Consider the following 24,072-nt stretch of genomic DNA (forward strand, 5'->3'; position numbering starts at 1 on the left):
TCCTCTGCCATCCCCTTTGCCTCCTGCCCCCAATCCCTCCCAGCAGCAGAGTCTTTTCCAATGAGTCAACTCTTCGCATGAGGTGGCCAAAGTACTGGAGTTTCAGCTTTAGCATCATTCCTTCCAAAGAAATCCCAGGGCTGATCTCCTTCAGAATGGACTGGTTGGATCTCCTTGCAGTCCAAGGGACTCTCAAGAGTCTTCTCCAACACCACAGTTCAAAAGCATTAATTCTTCGGCACTCAGCCTTCTTCACACTCCAACTCTCACATCCATACATGACCACAGGAAAAACCATAGCCTTGACTAGACGAACCAAGGGCTCAGTTCTGCCTGAGGGATTCAGCTTTGATTTCATAGTAAAGACTTCAGCTGATAGTTACAAAAACGGGAAGTTGCCTGATTGACAGAGTGAGTTGCGGTCAACCAGAAGGGCATTTAAGCAAAACTCCTGTAGCCTGACCTGAGACCTGGAGAAGTAGCAATGTTGGAGCTTTCATATAGAAGACAAGAGAGGACCCAGAAAGGATGAACTGGTCTAGCAGGCAATGTTCAAATCAGAAAGAGTTTTACACGTTCAGTCAATCAATTAAAATGATTTCCCCGTGTACAAAATAAATTGACCAAAAAAAAAAAAAAAAGTTTGAGCAGGGACTGTGGGACTAGAGGAAGGGGGTGGGAGAAACAGAGATTGGGCAAACTCTCAAAAATCATGCATGTGCTTCTTACTATGCGAAAAGCAACATTTAAAATTTTCTGTTTTAGATGTCGGGCATCCACTGTGTAATTTTGAGCAGGGGCATGCGGGAAAGTTGCTCTGGGGAGAGTCGTTAAGTCAAGTGGGCAGGCAGCCTGCTCAGGAGGGAACCGCCATCAAGGTCTGTGATCGGTTTTGTTTTTGTTTTTTTTTCCTCCTCCTTGACATGGTACATTTTCACATCAAAGATACGCACATGCCAAGGCACTAATCCAAGGGTAACGTGTTTGAAACGCTAGCATCTTCCTCCAACCCCAAGGGTGAGCTGAGAGGTGGATAAGGGTCTGAGCTGGGTGCAGGGGAGGAATTTTCGTGTTGGAAGAAACGCTACCCTCTGGGGGCAGTGTAGGGGAAACACAGCCTCAAGACTCTTCCTGCTGATGCAATCTGCAAGAGAGCCAGCAGACTTCGCAGCCCGGGCCAGTCTGCGACGCGCCAGCCACGTGTGCCCGCCGCCACCCCGGCCGCTTCCCCAGATCCGCGCCTCCCGGAGCGCTCGGGACGCAGGGCCTCTGCCTCCGCTCGCCTCTAGCTGCTGTGTTCGAGTTCTGGCCCCACGATGAAGGTAACCGCTTGTGACAATGACTGTACTTGTACAACAATGTGTGTATGAATTGAGCCCGCGATTCCTCAGACAGAGTTGGCAGACAGGGGACTGAGGAAGAACCGGCTCGCTGGTTGCCATGCAAAACGCTTGCAGCATCTTCCTTATCAATGAAGCTCGGACCGAACCTTCCCTTCATGTTTCTCTTCAGATTTCTGCTCAACTCGTCACAGGATGTGCCGCCTCAAGGTTTTTCACAGCTGTATTTGTGAAGCGAGATAAAAGGCGGCACGCAGCTCCTTCCCCTGCCTGTTTTGAAGTCTAGAAAGGGAGAGGAAGCTCTTCTCAATTTCTAAGATGCACAGGAGGTGGGGGGTTTTGGAGAAGAGGTCTGGGGGTGTCCCTGGTGGTACATGGCGGTTTTCTGCCGGCTGTAAGTCACAAAGGTTCAGAACGAGGTGATGGTGGGAGATGGAAGGAATCTGTCCCATCTCTGTTAAAAACAGAAGGCTCTTCTTATTCTGTTCCTTGTGGAAATTCAAGCTTCTAGGAGTTAGTTACAAATCATCAAATAAGCCTAAGGGCTTTTTTTTTTTTTTTAATTCAAGAGCACCCTAGTGACATTTATTCTTATGCTAATCAAGGATAAAGAGCCTAGCTGCTTATTACTTAGAAAGGTGTAGAAATGAACCCTTTTAAGGGTTCTGTTTTCCCACGTTGGAAAACTGCAATTATTTTAAAAGACCGAAGCATGGGCAAGTGCTATTGCTATCCAACATTCTGCAAGCAGGCGAGTCCTATATGTAGTCTGAACTTTGAGGAGAAAAAGGCCACCGTTCAGAGTTTCCTAGGAGAGCATTAAGTACAGTTGCTAACTGGGCTTACCCACAACCCATCCCAGTCTACAACTGTGCTTACAAGAAAGGATGTCTTTTCACCAAACAAACATTTCCACTGTGATTAAGCAGGAAATGAGTGGAAAATGTAGTTCTGTATTAAAAGGGATCATGCAAATGTGCTGTGTTGAAAAAAGTCTCTAGAGATTTCTATTTCTGGCTTGCTCCTGTCTAATTTCAGATGAAAAATATACTCTGAGTATCAAATTCGTGAGTAAAAGGAGAGAATTATGAGAATAAACAGTCTTGCTTTTCAGCTTTCTCCTGTCCCAGGTGGAATTTAATGGATTATGCATTTTTGTAAATTCATGGGTGCTTTAGCATGAGTACAAAACCTCCGGCCCTTTACACAGGAAACTGGAGGATCTCTTCAAGTAGTCTCATCTCTGTTTTCTTATATTTTACTAAGATTAAGAAAGAAATGATTATGTGTTACCTTTCTACTCACCTTTTACCTCAGTATTTATATCATAATCATCATTTTAAAAAAATGATTTGCACATGACACCATGATAAGATCTGCTGTGCTGCTGCTGCTGCTGCTTAGTCACTAAGTCGTGTCCAGCTCTTTGCCACCCCATGGACTGCAGCCAACCAGACTCCTCAGTCCATGGGATTTGCCAGTCAAGAACACTGGAGTGGGTTGCCATTTCCTTCTCCAGGGGATCGTCCCAACCCAGGGATGGAACCCGAATCTCCTGTTTGGCAGGCGAATTCTTTACCACTGAACCACCTGGGAAGCCCTTGATAAGTTCTGTCCTCAGATAATTTTCCAGATATAGTCTTGCCTGGGAGCTATTATTTTAAGACGGACACATACAGAACAAACAACCGAGTGAGAAAAATTGCATACACATTGAATAAGATGTGTATAAAAGTGGGAAGTACCTCTTATAATTTACTGAATGAAAGTGGAGATGACGTGTATCTGAAAGGACAGAGACAAGAAGTCTTTGTCAGGGATGCATGGTTAAGTGCAGGAAGGGGGCTGTTTGTGTGTGTGCAGGGGGCCCAACAAGGGGCCTGGCAGGGAGGGGGTGGGGATTCACATTCCAGACACAGGATGTGGCCCCTCAGGCCAAGCTCAGAGAAGTGCAGCTAGTTAAGCAGGCCTAACAAAAGGGCATTGGTAGAACCTGAGGTGGTGAGAAAAAAAGAAAAAGCAAGAACAATGGATGAGAGTTTCATTTTGGCCAGTGTTTCATTTAGTGAGTCTCTGTAATAAATAATTTCATCTGATTTTAGAACTATAGAGAAAAAGGAAGGTGAGTTAAGAAAACTTCCATCTGTAATGCCAGAATTTCTCTTGCTTGTCGGGTCATTGAATCTAAGAAGGTCTAAATATTTGAAATGGGCTTAAAATCTTGTGAAAGAAAGTTGAAAATAGTTGATTATTACAGAGATTTATGTGAAGAATTAAAATCAAGATATGGTTTCTTTCAGTAATGTGTATCTCCCAATTGTTTTCATAATTTCAGATGTTATCTCTTAGCTCAGATCAGGACTTTTAGCTCTATAGCAGAGGAAAAACAATTCTCCCTCTATACTTCTCAATTCTTGGCTGATCTGTTGTTGTTTAGTCCCTGAGTTGTGTCCGACTTCTTTGTGACCCCATGGACTGTAGCCCACCAGGCTCCTCCATCCCTGAGATTTCCCAGGTGAGAATACTGGAGAGGGTTGTCATTTCCTCCTCTAGATCTTCCCAGCCCTGGGATTGAACCAGTATCTCCTGCTTTGGCAGGCGGATTCTTTATCAAGAAGCCCTAGTGGCTGAAACATCCCCATAATAAAACATAGATTAATGGGGGAGGAGTCGGGGGGAGCAAGTTTAATAACATGTATACCTCCTGTGTACATCGAAGATATCCAGGAAAACTTGAGTAACTCCTTGAAATGACCCAAGTTACCACCTTAAATATCATCTTCAGCTAAAGACTAAAGAAAGATATTGAAGTTTGGTGCAAGCTAATTATGGAAGGTTATAAAAAAACGCACAGAAAACAGGAATAAACTGCATGTTTAAGTCAGTACCTTCTCCTTGTTAAGAGTTTCTAGAGATTTTATTATCCTTCTTTTCCTGGCACAGAGAGGGAGACACCATTCCAAATGGGGATTTCCCTTATAAATGCAACTTCTACTCTGTTTTCAGATATTCTTTTGTGTCTACAGCTTTTCAAAAATGATCAGCTCAAAATTGTCCTTATGCTAAAGAGGCATATTTTAGGGGTGGTCTATTCTGCTCCCCTTCAGTGCATTATTTCTGATATCAAGATAATAGACCAGGGGAGGGTTGACCTAAAACAAATAGATTGCAGCAAATATTTCTCTGACACAGATGGGTTTATTTGGGGGTCAGCAGAGAATTAAAATTTGGGGTCTGTAACCAAGGCCAGCCACACACAGCAAGTCTCTTTGTAGCAAGGGGAGAAGTCTTTACACAGAGGAAATGGACATTGGGAGGGCCGTAGTAAACAGAGTCCGTGGCTTTTCGTTGACTTGTTGCTGGAGTCTTTCTTCTTCTTTTTGGACTCTGCTATGATCGTGGGTCTGGGGCTAGAGAATTCCCTTTTCTGTTCTCCTGGGTCATTTAATTAAAGTTTTCAATTTTTTTAAAGAAGGGCACAGCTGGGTAGTATAGTCTAGGGTTATGAGTAAACTATTTCTGTGCATAAATGAAGAATTATTTCTAAACTGTGGGTACCTTACGTGTTTGGTTTAGTTATGTCTTTGAGGGTTTCAGGTTGTCTGATTCTTAGTGGGGGTAAGAAGATGAAAATGAAAGGCTTTCTCTAGCTTATTTTAGGCTTGGCAATTGTTAATCCTTTAACAGATGCCACTCTAGACAAACCTAGTGGAATGGTGAGCCTTATTATGCCCGAGGGGATTTGGTTACCATATTAGAATGAGAATCTGGTAACTTCCAAGATGGACATCATTATCCCAGGCATCTTCTATTTTCTATATAATACTATCATTCTTTCTGAGCACTGGGGGAAACTGTGGCCAATCTGCTCATTTTACAGTTGTAAATATGGCAGTCTTTGTGTCGTAACTTTATCCTCTTAACAGCTGTCCAAATGCTCTAAACATTTAAAGTGACATATGGTAAAAATTCCTACTGATGGGCTTTCCTGAGCCTCTGTAGCCCATTTGGTAATACATGTCAGTGGCCATTCATCTAAGTCTACTGAAATTGGATGCTATATAATATCAACTTAAGGTGCAACATGCTTTAAATGTTTTAAAATGGAGTATTGAGGATGCTCTGATTCTAAACCTGACTTTGCAATTGCAAACATTCTTATCATAAGATCTAGTCTATGATTGACAGTATCAACGGTGAGTGTGAAGCCAAAGCAGAAAGTCTTTTCTATCACACACGAGGGTTCATGTGTCACTTGCACCTGTGCTTCTCATTTGTCTTCTCAAGTCTACAGGCTGAATTACCTCTAGAAATTGAGTACTTGTATCAAGAGGAGAAGGGGACTACAGAGGATGAGATGGCTGGGTGGCATCACTGACTCGATGGACGTGAGTCTCAGTGAACTCCGGGAGTTGGTGATGGACAGGGAGGCCTGGCGTGCTGCGATTCATGGGGTCACAAAGAGTCGGACACAACTGAGCAACTGATCTGATCTGATCCTTAAAATAACTTAGAAATTAGATCAGTTTATTAATATAGCATAGCATATAAATATTTTCCTATGTCGTATATAGGCCATGCCCTTTTTGTAGGAAAAACCATTTTGCAAAATATTTCTCTCGTGTTCAATGATTAATGGGAGAAAGACAATCTTAAAGAAAGAGATAATCACACTCTGGAAATATAGGGAAAAGGTCAAGAAGAGAGGAAAAAGGAAGACAAGTTAAAAAAAAATAGAGGAAATTACATTACAACAAGCAAAGGTCTGGAAGAGTTGTATTGAAAACATGTGATTCTTTGTGATTGAAAAATTGTGAAATATTTGTAAAATTTGGCTAGTTACATTAACAGGTCTATTTTTCATCTAAAAAGAACTAATTCATTGGTTTTTTTATTTTGCTATGTGGATCTGAATATGTGACCAGTTGCATATACAGTCTAACTCCTCGTCTGAGAAATGAGTTTGCTATTTTGACTGGAAATGTTTAAGAATTCTAGGACATGAAAGTTCAAATTCTGACTCCTTATAAATCTAGATAGAAGGGGCACCTGTTGGGATGTTCTAGGCCAAACATGCCACGAATGTCTCTTACGTGACCAACAAAGACCTTCACGGAATTTGGGTTTAAGGCCAAGGATGGATTTGCACGCGGTATCACTCAGCAGTTGTTAACGTTCCATCACTATGGTAAAGGGCAGTGTTGCCTAGTACCTTTCGTTTCCTTTTAGCTGATTCAGACTCAGAGTTGTATCGTTTGGATTTTAGTGCTAGATATCAGTGCAGGAATCTATAATGACAATAAATGTTTCTTTGAACTTTGAAGATAAAAGGTGGAGTTAAAATGGAGTTGTAAGGTCTGCTTGGGAAAGCATAATATGCATTATGAGGAATTTCATGGCTTTCAAGGTTGGTGAATGGTCTGTATACTTGCAAGGTTAGTGCTGATGTTTATAGAGGAAACACATCCAGGTTTTGAGAAGGACTTCTTTAGTTAACAAAAGTAGAGCTGCTTTATATTTCTAAATGCTATATAAGTTACATAACATTGAATTATAACCTCAAAATCTTCATATGAGGAAAGCATGCCAATTATATTATTAACTCCCATTTTACAGATAAGGAAAATGAAGATCAGAAAACCTGCTTAAAGTATTTAAGGCCACAAATAGCACAACATGATGAGGAACTAGATATTTTGACTCCTAGTCCAGTGTGCTATCTCCTTCACTGGTGTTCTAATCCTTTTGGGATCTGACATCACTTTATAAATCTTAGAAGAATGTACAATCTCCCCCAACAACATGTACAAATATACATAGGCACAAAATTTTATATCTAAATTATTTGTTGTTAAAATCAGGACAGTGTAGTCCATATAGCATGGAAGACTGGTGGAAGATACTGAAATAATCTAGTTTTTACAGCACTGAAGAGCTATTGGCTCTTGCTCCTGTAATCAGCTAAAAATATAAGCAAGAGTTCCACACTGCTCTTTGAATATCAAACATACCTGCCTCTAGGGACGTCCCTGGTGGTCTAGTGGCTAAGATTCTGAGCTCCCAATACATGGGTCCCAGGTTTAATCCCTGGTCAGGGAACTAGATCCCACATGCTGTAGCTAAGTGTTTGATGTCACAACTAAAAATCTCACATGCTGCAACGAAGATCAAAGATCTTGGATGCCACAATTAAGACCTGGCACAGCCAAATAAATCTTTTTTTTTTTAAAAAAAAGAAGATGCCTGTCTTTAGACCAAACAGAAAGACAACCAATATTTTCTTTGTTTTTTAACCATACATGTTATCAGTTTCTTCTTTCTATCTCATAAAGACCCAAGGTGTAGAGTGTAGGGGAGGAAAACACATTTTCTTCTATCTTTTAGGTTCATTTCTTGGTGTTTTGCAAATTAGGCTGACCAAAGAGAGTGTAAGAAGAGGAGAACCGTTGATTATCTCTGCAGTTTGCATAAATACAGGAGAAACTCAGTGATGACTAACTCACAGGGTGGTTAGAATGTGGGTTTATATAACATCCTAACAAAGAAAAACACATTTGTAGAGAACTGATGAGACAAAGGCAAACGTTTTAGATTTCCAAGGGCAGCAGTCTGTGGGGAGGTAAATATACAAGGGATACGAATGGGGTAAGATTTTTTTTGTTCAGGTCCATCTCAGGACTGACTTTCTGGCTCCTTTGTGGCTATAAAACTTCAGCTGGCGAGGAGACTTTCGGCAGTCCTCATTTCTCAAAAGTTTCTACTTTTAGTCGGCGAAAGGGAGGCTCCAGGGAGGCTTCCTGGTGTGTCTGTTGGCTCTCTTGTGCCTTCAGCTTAAAATAACCCTTATCCCAAAGTGGCGTATTTTGGGATGTCATATTTTGATCCTCTGCAATGGTCAAGAGCAGAATTTAATTCATGGAAGCTGCACCTGAGTTTATTTGATCTTCATCTCATTTTGAAGTGTATACATGGCCATTTCATTAAACAGGGCTAATACATAATTTCTTAGTGGAGTTTAGTAGTTTGGGGTGCTTAGGTTTCCCATCTCATTAATAACTTCCTGCCCAAAGGGAACATCTACATGGCTGTGTTGCTACCAGATGACCCCTGCCTTAGCATATTTGACCCAAGTCCAACCATCTTTCACTTCTTTCTTCTCTTATCCCCCTCACCCCACTCCATTCCAATCAGATACTGTATTCTACGGATTCTATTTTATTTGTTTCTAATATGTTCTCTCTTTCCCATTGCTGGTGTAACAACAATTTATGCTCTCATTATTTCCTGCTTGAATTATTTCGAAAGTCTTTCAGTTGGTCTCAAGATTAATCTTTTAAAATTTTCCTAATGCATTATTTTGATTATGTCACTCGCCCACTCAAAATTCCTCTATGACTTTCCCATTGTCTGTGGAATTTAACTTAGTGCATGAAGCCTTTTTCTAATCTATCCTCTCTTTTATGTGTATGTGCTCCTCCAGTCATAGTGGAGGATTTACTATTCTTCAAGATGAGCCTTCACATTTCCATATATTCATGTCTAACTCCTTCCTTCCTGGACTTTGCTGGTGTCTAGTGGTTAAGAATCTGCCTGCCAATGCAGGGGACACTGGTGTCATCCCTGGTCTGGGAAGTTTCCACATGCTGCAGAGGAGCAACTAAGCCCGTGCACCACAGCTACTCAGCCTTGCTTTAGAGCCCAGAAGCCACAACTACTGACCCTGAGTGCTCTAGAGCCTTATCCCAAAGTGGCATATTTTGGCATATCATATTCTGATCCTCTACAACAGTCAAGAGCAGAACTTAATTCATGGAAGCTGCACCCAAATTTATTTGATCTTCATCTCATTTTGAAGTGTATACATGGCCATTTCATTAAACAGGGTTAATACATAATTTCTTAGTAGAGTTTAGTAGTTTGGGGTGCTTAGGTTTCCCATTTCATTAATAACTTCCTGCCCAAAGGGAACATCTAGCTGTGTCTCCACAACTAGAGACACCACTGCAATGAAAGGCAAGCGTACCACAACTAGAGCATAGCCCCCACTCACCTCAACTAGAGAAAGCCCGTGCACAGAACTAAAGATCCAGTGGAGAAGGCAATGGCACCCCACTCTAGTACTCTTGCCTGGAAAATCCCATAGACAGAGGAGCTTGGTGGGCTGCAGTCCATGGGGTCGCAGAGAGTCAGACACGACTGAGTGACTTCACTTTCACTTTTCACTTTCATGCATTGAAGAAGGAAATGACAACCCACTCCAGTGTTCTTGCCTGGAGAATCCCAGGGACAGAGGAGCCTGGTGGGCTGCCGTCTATGGGGTCGCACAGAGTTGGACACGACTGAAGCGACTTAGCAGCAGCAGCAGCCAAAATTAAAATAAATAATTTTCAAAAAAATTCCTTCCTTGCCATTTATACCTTCTTCCCATCTGTCCCCTCCATGATGCCACTCATCATGTGGCTCATGCCCATGTTCTCATGTGACTTGTTTTACAGTGGAGTGTAAAACAGTGACTTGTTTTACAGTGGAATGAGAACGTGAAAGATGGGAAGGTTAAGAGTAGAGTCTCCTTTTGGAGTCAGGAAATAAGATATTGATCATATCCTACAATCTCAGCACTCACCTTTCCTCTCTTGCGTGAACCCTGTACCATCAGTGGTGTTTTTTACAGATACTGGTTGAGCTAAATCAACGTCCACTTTCTAGACTTCCTAGATTCAGATTCATTGATTCTGTTTTATATTTCTTTGTTTTCAAACTGTAGATACATTGTTTCCACATCGGAATTTATTTGATGTCAGAACTGTAATTGACTACCAAAATATAGAGGGTTATAAAAACACAGACAACAGTAAACACATGTTTTAATGCCTATTGAAGGATTCATTTCATACAGCTACTGACTGATGTTTTTAGAGTGTCAGTGGTGAAACTGTACATAGATTGTAAGCATACATTGAAAACATTTCTGGAAAAGTTCATTCAAAAAGATGCTACATAACAATATGAACTGGACCCATGAAAATCATAAGAAACAAACTCAATAATGCCGGTTCACTAAATTACTACTGCCTTCAGATTTAGGCAGTATGTAAAGAGAAAGGGTCCCTGCCACACCCCAAGGAACTGGCTAGAATTTAGAACAAATTCTAAGTGTCTAGGAATGTTAACTAGTTCCAGTACTGTTTAACATGGGGATTTTTTGTTGTTGTTGCAAACCAAGCAGTTTTTAAGCAAACTAATTAATGCATAGGCTGGCAAACAAATCCAACAGAAGAGGCACTTAGAGGCAGTGTTCATCGAACACTGGAATTTTGAAAGAAAAAACCTCTTAGGTCATTTTAGGCATTTACTTCTGCTAAAGAAGGATTGTTCTTTTAAGTTTATTTTTCGAGCTTTCAATTCTATTCCACTCAAATACCTCAAGAACCAAGACTTCTCAAATCTTCTGTGGACAATTTTGCCACTTACTATAGTCACTCTTTAAAAGTTTCCTGAAAATTAACTTATTTTTCTTTTCTTTTGGGGCTGTGTTCTATTTGTTCTAATTAGTAGTGTCAGTAATTTAGTGGATATGTGGATATCGTATGTCAATAATGTTTATGCTGCTTTAATTATTTCATGCTTGCCTCTTACATTAACATTGTGTCTGAAAACAAAACAAAAAACATCGTGTCTGCTAGTCCAGCAGGCAACCAGGCGTCTTTCCTCCTCTTGATGATGTTCTTAGAACATTTATTCACAGTAGCCCGTCAGTCTACAATTTGATGTTAAAAGACAACATTTGGATGCTGGGAATAAGGGGTCCTTTGCAACCACATGAACTTAACTACACACTATGAGATAGATTTAATAGTTCAACATCATTGTTAATGTTAATTAGAAGTGACTTGCATTTACTTGTACCTATGTGAAATGACATCCAAACCAGAGAATTTACTGCAGCACTGTTTGTAATAACAAAAGATTGGCAGTCATCCACATATCCAACAGATGTAAAAAAGAATGAAGTTAAAAAAAAAAAAAAACTAGTGGAGGGAAGAATGAGTAAGCTCTCTATATACAGATTAAAGGAAAATCTCCAGGATCCTTTTAACTGTGTACATTTATTTATTTGAAAAATGCTGATCAGAGAAGTCAAGGAAGGATTTACAGTGGAGGTGATGTTTGAGCAGAAGCAGGAGAGAAGGCCAGCCGAACAAGGAAGTAGGAGCAACCCCAGACTTCTGGACCTAGATTCAATCACCCATTCCTTTGCTGTAAAAGACCATGAGGAAGCGTGTGCCTGGCCTCTCTTCCAGATCGCTGGTAAATTCAGGGCCCCGTGTACTCAACATTCTCAAGGAATGAACTGTGAGAACTCACAACACTGGCAACCCAGGGACTAAATTCAGCACATCACACTTTGCTCACAGTATCTCCATGCTTCACTATCCCTTGATGCTCTGGGTTTTCTCTCTTGTCTCAACCCTCATTAGAACCTCCCACCCAAATTTGTCCATAGGACCCTTTACAACTCAGTATTAGCACCCCTTCCCCACTCCTTTCTTAAATGCTTCCCATCCCTCCAGCCCTCCGGCGAGGTCACTTCCGTCACCTGGGTTGGGGGCTCACGTTCTGTACTCTTTTCCTTCTCGAGTTAGAAGGGCTTGGTCTCCTTCACCCTGCCCATTCTGTCCCATCAGACTTCTCCTAAAATCCTCTTTCCCCTGCTCAGTCCAGCAATCTGTGCCATCTCTTTCTGCCTCTTAACTATCACATGCTCTCAAACTTATCCACTGAAGATTTTGGCACTTGCTCCTCATTCTCTCTTCCATCTTAAGTGCTGTTTTCTCATATTATTTCAAGGTTCATGGATGGTCCATTCCCCTTTCTTGCATCTCATCTCCATTAATACACAATATTCCTCATAATCCATCCATACCTATGGTCATATCCCAGACTTTTAAATGGCATTTAATTATACCAAGTCCCATCAATTATTTTTGGTTCAAGATACATCTTATATCTCCACAGTTCTCTCCATTTTAGCTGCCAAGTGCACAGTTCAGGCCACTCTCTTCTAGTCAATGGGCTTATATTATATGGGTATATAATATATATGGATATATATATGTAATAAATAGATATCAAGTGGGTAAATATTAATAGGTTTCTATTTTTGTTCACCTCTAGCTTATCCACACCCCCACCCTAGTCTGTTCTCCACAAAGCCGAGTGATCACATCTGTCATTGGCTTAAAAAGCTTCTCAACCCTTCCTCTTATGCTTTGACTAAAACCCAAAGTCTCCCCCCGTGCTCTACAAGGCACCAGAAGTTCTGATCACTCTTACCTTTGCAGCCTCACTTCATCTTTCCAGCTTCTTTCACCCCCCCAAACTTTTCTTCAGGGCTAATCCTTTTGCCCTGGAGGCCTTCCCCCTGCTCCCCATCAAGCTAGCTCCTTATTACCCTGCCAGCCTCAGACTGAATGTCACTACTTCACAGCTGATCGTATGATCCTCTGTGATTCCAAGTCCTTTAGAGCACGAATTGCAATTTACAGTTATTTATGGGTGTGATTGGGCTTCTCAGGTGGCTCAGTGGGTGAAGAATCTGCCTGCAATGCAGGAGATGTGGGTGTGAAAAGATCCCCTGAAGGAGGGCAGGCAACCCACTCCAGTATTCTCACCTGGAGAATCCCATGAACAGAGTAGCCTGGCTTGCTACAGTCCATAGGATCTCAAAGAGTTGGACACGACTGAAGCAAGTGAGCATGCACACACGCACTCGTGAGTGTGATAATCTGTTCTGGTTTGGGGATTGATCTCTGATGTACTTTCCCACTAGATCGTATATTTCTTCAGGACAGAGAGCATATCCAGTTCTTTGCCACTGTGCAAACACATGTAATCCAATACTTGGCCTAGGATAGGTGGTTGGTAAGTGTGGTAGGCTGAGTAATGAACTCTCTGTGATGCCTGTGGCTTAATCCCCTGAAACTTTTATGATAAAGGAAATTTTGTGACTAAGTTATAGATCTTGAGATGGAGAGCTTATCTTTGATTTTCTGGCTTGGATCAATTTAATTGCAAAGGTCTTTACAAGAAGAAGGCAGGAGGCTCACAGAAAGAGATGTGACAATGGAAGCAGAGGTTAGGGGGAAAGAGGGAGCAAGAGAGGGAGACAGAAAGAGTGAGATGTGAAGATGCTATACTGCTTGCTCTGAAGATGGAAAAGGGGCCTTGAGCCAAGGAATACAGGTGGCTTCTAGAAGGTGGCAAAGCAAGGAAACAAATTCTATACCTTAACTTGGAGGGGCTTCCCTGGTAGCTCAGCTGGTAAAGAATCTGCCTGCGATGCAGGGACCCCAGTTCGATTCCTGGGTCAGGAAGATGTGCTGGAGAAGGGATAAGTTACCCACTCCAGTACTCTTGGGCTTCCCTGGTGGCTCGAATAATAAAGAATCTGCCTGCAATGCAGGAGACCTGAGTTTGATATCTGGGTTGGGAATATCCCCTGGAGAATTTGACTAGTATCTAAATTCTGGAGAAGGGAAAGGCTACCCACTCCAGTATTCTGGCCTTGAGAATTCCATGGACTCTACCGTCCATGGGGTTGCAAAGAGTCAGATATAACTGAGCGATTTTCACTTCATTTCACTTCACTTAACTTGGAACTCTGACCTCCAGAATTCTATGATAATAAAGTTCTGTTATTTTTAAGCCACAAAATTTATGGTAATTTGTTACAGCAACAACAGAAAATGAATATGAATTTTGGTACTGACTGTAACAAATACCTGAAAATAAGGAAGTGGCTTTGAATTGGGCACTGGACAGATGATGGAAGAAATCTGAGGATCACAAAAAGAAAAGCCTTGATGTCTTGAACCGATTGTTGTTGGAAATATGGATGTTAAAAGCACTACTGATAAGGGCTCTGAGAGTATTGGGGAAAATATTCAAGGAAACCAGAGGAAATCCTTATTATATAGTAGAAGAAAGCTTAGTGGACTTGTGGGTTATAGCTATATGGAAAACAGAACTTGGAAGTGGTTAACTGAGATTCAGTTGAGATTTCCAAGCAACGGCTGAAGGTTTCTTCTTTCTGAAAATGCAAGAGGAAAGAGACAAGTTGAAGGGGAAACTGTTAAGCCCCAAGGAGGCAGGTTTTGATGGTTTAGAATGTTATCAGATTCTCCAGATTATAAAGTAAGATGTTCACACGAGGAGATTCACCATTAGGAAAGCCTGCTTTGGTGAGACAGCTGAGGCTGTTAGGAGATTACAGTGACATGCAACGAAGAGATGATGATGCTTGGATTAGTGGGAGTGGTGGTGATGTGAGGTGTAAAAAAAGACAGGGGGATGAGTTGATTTTATTGGGACTTTGTTTAGGGTCCATTTGGGCCTATACTGTTACAGTGCTCCCTTTCCTGGCCACCTGAACTGTCTGGCCTCTCTGTAAACCCGCTCTGGAATATTCTGTCTTAGTGTCGATTGGGACCAAATCATCATTTTTTGCTTGTATGCACTCTGGATTTCTCCTTGGATTAAAGGTCCAGTGAAGAGTGGTCTTCTAGCTTCTTGTTCTTCCCCCTCCACTTTACCAGTGAGTCTTCTGGATGCCATTTAGGGAACTCACTGGATTCACTTGGCCTGAGACACAGTCACCATCATGCCCATTTCACCCTGGGCTCATACCAGAGGATGAGGCCACCTTGTCCTCAGTCCTTGTACAGCAGACAAGTTAATACTGTCTTAACAAGATTAGACAAAACAATGGAAACAGTGACAGGCTTTATTTTCTTGGGCTCCAAAATCACTGCAGATGGTGACTGAAAGCCATGAAATTAAAAAACACTTGCTCCTTGGAAGAAAAGCTATGACTTACCTAGACAGCATATTAAAAAGCAGAGACATTACTTTGCCAACAAAGATCTATCTAGTCAAAGCTTTGGTTTTTCCAGTAGTCATGTATGGATGTGAGAGTTGGACCATAAAGAAAGCTGAGCACTGAAGAACTGATGCTTTTGAACTGTGGTGTTAGAGAGGACTCTTTAGAGTCTCTTGCACTGCAAGCAGATCAAACCAGTTAATCCTAAAGGAAATCAGTCCTGAATATTCATTGGAAGGGCTGATGCTGAAGCTCCAATACTTTGGCTACCTGATGTGAAGAACTGACTCATTGGAAAAGACCCTGATGCTGGGAAGGATTGAAAGCAGGAGGAGAAGGGGATGACAGAGGATAAGATGGTTGGATGGCATCACCGACTAGATGGACATGAGTTTGGGCAAGCTCCAGGAGTTGGTGATGGACAGGGAGGCCTGGTGTGCTTCAGTCCACGGGTTGCAAAGAGTTGGACATGACTGAGTAACTGAACTGAGCTAACAGGATTAGAGAGAAAGGAGAGATAATAATAAAGTAATGGAGCCACCAAATGACCCAAAGCCTGTCAGGAAGACAGAAATCACTTGAGCAGGAGGTCCTAAACCTAGAAGAACCAGAAACCATTGGTGCTGAAAGGAAAACAAAGCTGAGATGTGGTCAGTGATACAACTAATAGCAAAGAAGGCAAAACATCCACCTCCTTCTTTTCATTTTCCTCAGGGTGATGACTTCAGATTACTGTAATGCATTTCTCTCTCTTTTTTTAATAAAGTTTTTCTTTTCTATCTTTTTAATATTTATTTATTTATTTTCGGTTGCACTGGGCTTTTCATTGCTGCCAGCGGGCTTTCTCTGATTGCAGAGAGCAGGGGCTATTCTCTAGTTGTGGTGTGTGGGCTTTTCATCATGGTGGCTTCTCTTGTGCAGAGCATGGGTTCTACGGCATGTGGGCTTCTAGTAGTTGTGGCTGATGGCTTTGTAGCCGCACAGCATGTAAGTATCTTCCCAGACTGAGGATCTAATCCTGCAATAGCAGATGGATTCTTAACCACTGGACTACCAGGGAAGTCCTGTAATGCATTTCTTTTTTTTTTCTTGTAATGCATTTCTTGAACAAACATGTGAAGAGTCCTTTGTGTGTAAGCACTGGGCACTTCTCAAGGTCTTGAAGCTTTGAGGAGGAAGGGTAGGGAGTGTCGACACACTTCTTGGCACTTGTATGGAAAGGCCAAGTAACATGATGGTAATGAAGATAGTCTGGGGCCACATGTTGGTGTGTGATTCTCAGCTTTGCTCTCAAGTGATCTCCAACAAGTTATTTAACTGTGCCTCTGTTTTCTTGTCTATAAAGAAAATAATAGTATGTACCCCACAAGGATGCTGTGAGGATTGAATGAAATAACAAATGTAAAGCCCTTCTATCCATGGTTTCCCTGGTGGCTCAGATGGTAAAGAACCACCTGCAGTGCAGGAGACTTGGGTTCAATCCCTGGGTTGGGAAGATGCCCTGGAGGAGGGCAACTAAGGTTATTCTAATTTCCTCTCTGCTGCTGCTGCTGCTAAGTCGTTTCAGTCGTGTCCGACTCTGTGCGACCCCATAGACCGCAGCCCACCAGGCTCCGCCGTCCCTGGGATTCTCCAGCCAAGAACACTGGAGTGGGTTGCTATTTCCTTCTCCAGTGCATGAAAGTCAAAAGGGAAAGTGAAATCGTTCAGTCGTGTCCGACTCTTCGCAATCCCAGGGACTGCAGCCTACCAGGCTCCTCCGTCCATGGGATTTTCCGGGCAAGAGGACTAGAGTGGGGTGCCATTGCCTTCTCCTCTCAAATGCTAACAAATAAAATATTTCAATTAGTGATGCAGTAGGAAGAAAATAAAATGAAGTGATGTTATGGTGACAGAACTGAGGGGAAGCCAGTACTAACTTGTACCGGCTAGTTAGGGAAAGCCTCACTAAGACCTGAGTACCATGACAAACCATGGGACATGGAGGTGGCGTCCCATACATGGTGAGCAGCAGAGTTAGCTTACTAAATTTCCTGGAGTTTAGTGAGCAAGGGGAAACATTGTGAATACTCCTTTAAGCCATGATAAAGAGTGTGGATTTTATTCAAGGTGTAGTGGATCATTTGAGCAGAAGATGGAATTCCATTTTTAAAACGTCACTGTGGGTCAAGTAGTTTATTATGGTTACATTTTGCTTTTCTTACACAACTTTTTGTTTTTCCTATAGTTAATCATTGCCTTAGTATCTTCCATTTGCTTCCTTTACTATGTATTTATTATGAATTATTCTCAACTCTCCAAAAGCCTCTATAATTTTGCATAGATCAAAAATATCCTTTTTTTTCCCCCTGGACTCTTTTTTCTGCCCCTCCTTTTGTTCTTGTTTCAGTCTGTGCTGGTTTCTCTCCAGGCCACTTGTGAAACTCTTTCGAAGACTTCTACTTGGCATCCTGTATCCTCTGTGTTGGGTCCCAAGATTTCTGAATCTTGTGGCTTCCTCTTTCTTAGTTTACTTCCTCATTTGTGTGGAACATACCCTTCAGTAGTGGCCAACTGAACAGTATATGAGAGATAATGTTTTGATTCCTTGCATGCCCGAAAATGCTTTTGTTCTACTATTGCGCTAGATTGATGGTTGGTTGAGAACAGTTTTCTGAGTTAAAAATGACTTTTGCATCCAAATTTTAAGGGAATTACAATATTATGTTCTAGTTTCCTGTGGCACCAAGGAGAAGTCAAGGAGCACTCTTATTTCAGATCCCTTTTATGTACAACCTATTTTTGTTCTTTCCAGAACCATTAAGGATCTCATTAACTTTATGATAACATGAGTCCTTATTCATCCTAGGATATTTTCTGGTCATTTATCTTTTGATAATTTCTTCTCCTCTTCCTCTGTTTTATTTTCCTTAAATTCCTATCAATTTATTGTTAGACCATCTGGACTGATTTTCTAATTAAAAAATTTCTCCCCGAATGTGCAGTTTTAGGAGGGGGATATTTTGTCAATGTTATATTCCAACCTTTTCCTTGAATTTTAAAATTTTAGTCTTCATATTTCTAAGATCTTTAAAAATTCTCTAATTATTTAAATAATGTCATGTTATTTCATGGATGAAACATCTTTTCTTTATTTCTGAGGAAATCAATTATAATTAAGCCATTTTTCTTCTACCCTCTGTATTAGCCCTCCCCTACACCTCTTATTTCTGCATTTTAGGGCAGCGGCCACGCAGGTTGCCTTCTATGTAGGAGGCTTTCCTCAAACATCTGTTGGCTAGCGGCACCTCATTTATGGTTAATACTTAGGGCAGTGAGAAACCTCTAGGAATCTCTGTGTACATGCTTAGTCCCTTCTCTGGTCCATTTCAAAGTTTTATGGCCATGCGGGAGTGACTAGGCTATTTCATTGGAGGACTCCCAGCTAGTCTTAATTCTAGCTCTGTTTTCAGAGTCTTATGTAGTTTTTTGCAGGAAGAATTATCCAATTTGCATAGGACTTAGTGCCTATGTTGGGCTTCCTTGATGGCTCAGACAGTAAAGAATCTGCCTGCGATGCAGGAGACTCGGGTTCGATCTTTGGATCAGGAAGATCCCCTGGAGAAGGGAATGGCAGCTCACTCCAGTATTCTTGCATGGAGAATTCCACAGAGGAGGCTGGTGTGCTACAGTCCATGGGGTCGCAAAGAGTCAGACATGACTGAGTGACTAACACTACATTCACAGGGAACTAAAGGTTCCATCATTTAGTGTGTGAATTTTCACATATTTTCCCAGAAAAGTGTTTAGATTCCTTCAAGCCTGAATCTCTTATGTCCCACTTCTCCAGGGAATAAATCTCTCATTTCCTACTAGAATTAGGAAGTAGTTACCTGGCTGTGCTGGATGGGCGTGGAGACCCAGAGGTAAGAGTTTATGAATCTTATATGGATGAGCTCTTATATACCAGAGCCAGAGTGTGACTCTCCCTTGGGATAATCTTGGCTGACTGGTGCTGCCTGTGCTGGGAGAGTCAAGAGAGGGGTCTTCAAAGGATGCAGTTTATAATTCCAGTGTTTCCTGAGGCAAAGATGCCACGGGCTATGTGGCTCTTTTCTCTTAGGAAAAGAGCCATGTTAGAATCACCTGGGACCTGCCTTATACCACCTGCTTAGAGGGTGTAATGTCGGAGTCAGAGCTGCGGGGGTCCTTTCGGAGGTGAGGCAGAACATGCACTGTTGCAGTGAGGAAGTGCAGAGCAGAAGTCTCCTTTGGGGATGGGGCCCGAGAAGACAGGTGTGAGAAGCATCCATAAATGCACTGTGACGCTATAAAGAGCCAGCATTTGACCATTTGCCCTGGGGGATGGGGGTGGGAGGCAATTGTAACAGTCCTAGCAAGTCTGTTCCTGTTTCCTCTTGTTCCTGGTACACATGACCCTGGGGGATGTAGAAACAGCTGCAGGGGAGTGGGGAGAAGACAGAACAAGGAAAGTGATAAAAAAAAACAACAATAACAAAAAACTGAAAGGCTGCATTCCAGCTCCTGAGGTTGAGGTGGGGCCTGCTCAGAGAGAAGCAGCTGTCAATGTTACCTGAAAGTTTCATTTCAGTTCTTACTGGGTCTTTGAAATACTTGAAAACAAGCTTGAACTCATACTTGCATATGACTGGAACACAATAGGATCAGCCTGGTCATCTCCAGATGGGGGGCTAGGTTTAAGTGAGATTGGGGGTGGTGGTGAGAGAAAAATGATCTGCTTGCTGATTGTACTCTTCTCGGGTTAATGCCGTTCAGTAATGGTTATGCAGATGTTTATCAAAACTCCCTACTTCAGCCTCACCTTTAAAAGTCTCTGGTGCCTTTGTTCTGAGTCTTTCTGAGCTTCTATGAGGGCAATCAGGTTTTCATTAGTGTCTCCTTTGGGCACTGTGGTTTTCGTTCTTCCTAAGTTGCGGAATTGGTAATTTCTCCACTCTTGGCTTTCTGCCGTCCAGAATGGGTTTACATCACTCAGTACTATTGCTTTGTCTCCCATTCTGTTTTCTCTGTGGATTGCACTTTAAAAAACACCTTTGAGGAACTCCCCCTGTGGTCCAGTGGTTAAGACTCCATGCTTCCACTGCAGAGGGCGAGGTTCAATCCCTGGTTGAGGAACTAAGATTCTACATGCCACGTGGCGTGGCCAAAAAAAAAAAAAGTACTGTTGTCTCAGTGAATTTCTGGAAGGACTGTGCAAAAATGGCCGTATGTTCCACCGTATTTAATTGGAATCTCAAGCAAATATTTTCAGGATAAATATTAATAATAACATACTCAGTGTTCCCAGTACTGTTACATAAAGCTTCTCTATATAAATCACCTTGAATTCTCCTCTTAGCCCTCTATCCCCCATAACTGGAGTTTTGCTCATTTCCTCATCACCAAAGAGCTGAGCTTTTTTCCATTTGTTTTAATTTTGATTACCTTTTTTTCTTTTTTGGCTGTGCCACACAGCTTGCAGGGTCTTAGTTACCCAACCAGGGATTGAACCCAGGCCACGACAGTGAAAGCACTGAGTGCTAAACCACTGGACCATCAGGGAATTGCCTCTTGCTTTTTAATTCAAATTTAAGCTGTGACTTGATTCTTTGAGACTGTGAATATCTCATTCTCCAGTCACTTTTATCTGATGACTTTAGCATCCCTTGAATGATCTAATTATATCACTCTCAGCATGGGTTAGCTAGCATTCTCTTCGGAAGGAGCTTTCCTTTTCTCTCCCTCCTCTCTCATTGTTATTTTAAGTTATTAAGAATTGCAATATTTTTTAGGCGGGATTGAAGGTGAGAGGAGAAGGGGACGACAGAGGATGAGATGGTTGGATGGCATCACTGACATGAGTTTGAGTAAACTCCACACGTTGGTGATGGACAGGGAGGCCTGGCGTGCTGCAGTCCATGGGGTAGCAAAGAGTCGGACACGACTGAGCAACTGAACTGAACTGAGTATTTTATAATAGATTAGAGCAATTTCCCCAGTCTAGGAAAGGAAGGAAATGAGACAGTAAGTTACAATATACCTGATTGAAAAGAATCATGCCAACATGTAGACCAAAAAGCCACCTGTGCAAAATCAACTCATACTTTTGTGTTTGTCTTATAATAAAATCTAATAGTGAATGAGTAAAAATTAAACAAATTGATTGGGTAATTGCAGAGATAGGCATGGGCTACACAGACTATTTCTACTTTCGTATCAGTCAGGTTTTCAGTAGTCATGTATGGATGTGAGAGTTGGACCACAAAGAAGGCTGAACGATGAAGAATTGATACTTTTGAACTGTGGTGCTGGAGAAGACTCTTTAGAGTCCGTTGGGCAGCAAGGAGATCAAAACAGTCAATCCTAAAGGAAATCAACCTTAAATATTTACTGGAAGAACTGATGCTAAAGTTGAAACTCCGATGCTTTGGCCACCTGATGCGAAGAGCCAACTCACTGGAAAAGACTGATGCTGGGAAAGACTGAGGGCATGGGGAAAAGGGAGTGACAGAGGATGAGATGGTTGGATAGCATCACTGACTCAGTGGACGTGAGTTTGAGCAAACGCCAGGAGATAGTAAAGGAGAGGGATGCCTGGCGTGCTCCAGTCCATGGGGTCACAAAGAGTCGGACACAACTTATTGACTAAATGACAATAACAATCAGTCAGGTGCTCTGTGTGGTCTGAAGACCTGGGTTGTAGTACCAGCACTGCCTCTTTATAGATGTGACTTTGATCAAGGCAGTCAACCTTCCTGAAATGCAGTTTGGTTATCTCTAAAGTGAACATGAGAACTTTACTTGGATGCTTCATGCCCTTTGTCCTCAGTGACAGCCTCTCTACAATTGGTCAAGTCAAAAAGCATTAACAAAGTAAGCCTGAGATGGCTCATCTTGGAAAAATCTGCTGGCAAGGATGGCCCTTGTCTGATGTCTGGGAACTTGAATTTTCAGAGACTTATCACAATTCCCAGATAAGAGTGGGTCACTGTGCCCAAACTATTTTGGGCACAAATAGTACAAGCAATGTGTTTTCTGCCAAACATCTATTTCTTTCTAAGAGTCTGAAATTTGTTACGCTGGTAGAGGGTGCCTATATGGCCAGCCCCCAATAAAAACCTCTGTCACTGTGTCTCTGATGAGCTTCCCTGGTGGATACATTTCACACGGGTTGTTGCAATGTGTTGCTGGTGGAATGAAGTGCATCTTGTGTGACTGCTGGGAGAGGACTCTTGGAAGCTTGTACCTGGTTTTCTCTGGGCTTTGTCCCCTGTGCCTTCTCCCTTTGCTGATCTGCCTTTGGTCCTTTGTCATCCTGTAATAAATCACAGCTGTGAGCACTGAGTCCTGCACATCATCCTAGCTAATCATTGCACAGTTTCCAATTTTCTCATCTGTAAAATGGAGTTTATAATAACAATAATATCTACCTGACAGTGTTGTATGAAACGTGAGTGGAATTAAGGGCCCGATGTAGGATGTATCTGATAGAGGGTGGTTGTTACTATGCAGTATGTTCATTGTTTATGTAAGGAACATCTTGTGTTTTGTGTGTGTTCATGTTTTTTGTCAAAGTAACACTGACACATCCACTCATGTAAATTAACTCTCAAATCTTTGATGACTCATTTGATGAGAACAACAGGTTCACATGCCAGCTTATAGGGACACCTGCTTCTTTCACTAAAATGTATGTACGTGTGTGGGTGTGTTTCATCACCTAACAAATATGAAATAATTTGAGGGTTTTTTATGATCTGAATGTGTCTCCCCGCCTCCCCGCTCCCCCACCCTCCAAGCATTCACATGTTGAATCCTAACTCCTAAAGGTGATAGTATTAGGAAGTGTGTCATTTGGAAGGGGATGGAACTCTCACACTTGGAATTAGTCCTTTGGAAAAGAGACAGACAGATCCCTTGCCCCTTCTGCTACATGGGACAGGACAAAAAGTCTGCATCCCCAAAGAAGGCCCTCACCGGCCATGGTGGTACCATGACCCTGGACTTCCTGCTTCCAGAACTGTGAGAAATAAATGCTTGTTGTTTATTAACTGCCCTTAAGGCTTAAAGACCTTAAGGCTGTGTTTTGTTGCTTTGTTACAGCAGCCCAAATGAACTAAGACAATTTTTCTTTCCTATTTTTTCTTTTTTTCTCATGCTTTCTTTTGATGTGCCCCTGGCAATCTGTAGTGTGAGCATGCATTGTGTATTCTAACAATAGAAAATTACAGAAGTGAGGAAGGGGCGTGGAATGGATTTAGAGAACTTTACAGTCTATTGTGCGTGTGCGCTCAGTCACTCAGTCATGTCTGACTCTTTGCGACCTCATGAACTGTTCCCCACCAGGCTGCTCTGTGCATGGGATTTTCCAGGCAGAAATACTGGAGTTGCCATTTCCTCCTCCAGGAGATCTTCCAGACCCAGAGATCGAATCTGTGTCCCCATGTCTCCTGCATTGCAGGCAGATTCTTTCACCACTGAGCCACCTGCGAAGCCGCTTACAGTTGATTAAGTTGTGACTAATGGAAACTATGAAAACAATGTACTAAGGATACATCATCAAGTCTTCACTCCCTCTACAACTACAGCTGTTACGGAGTTTGTGCTTTGGTTGCCTAGAAGTGAAGGAAATGCTGCTGAATGTCTCATTAAATAATCTGGAGACCTCCAAGGTGTGTTATATCTCTTACAATCTAGAGAGCAAACCACGGAGAATGCATCCCAGCTGGCATGTGACGTGCCTCAACACCACAAGCACCCACCACATTGCATGAAAGCTGATTTTCGGGGAAAACACAAATCACACTCATTAAAGGCAGGATTCCAGAACAGTATTGGCTCTTGGTTCTTTAA

The 24,072-nt window shown here is 42.0% G+C and overlaps 1 protein-coding gene across 1 annotated transcript in view; it reads left to right on the forward strand.

The window, feature by feature from the left end:
- The first annotated feature begins 845 nt into the window (after window positions 1-845).
- The window catches only part of BCAT1 (branched chain amino acid transaminase 1), a 118,488-nt gene continuing 95,261 nt past the window's right edge, over window positions 846-24,072 (forward strand). The window contains exon 1 of the mRNA XM_086401738.1: window positions 846-1,322. Within this exon, the coding sequence (XP_086257864.1) occupies window positions 1,317-1,322 (6 nt within the window). The 5' untranslated portion in view covers window positions 846-1,316. The remainder of the gene's footprint in view (window positions 1,323-24,072) is intronic.

Source organism: Bos grunniens, chromosome 5 (genome assembly GCF_055505025.1).
Source record: "Bos grunniens cultivar Pamir isolate PY7600 chromosome 5, Bosgru_T2T1.0, whole genome shotgun sequence".
NCBI classification, from domain to species: Eukaryota; Metazoa; Chordata; class Mammalia; order Artiodactyla; family Bovidae; genus Bos; species Bos grunniens.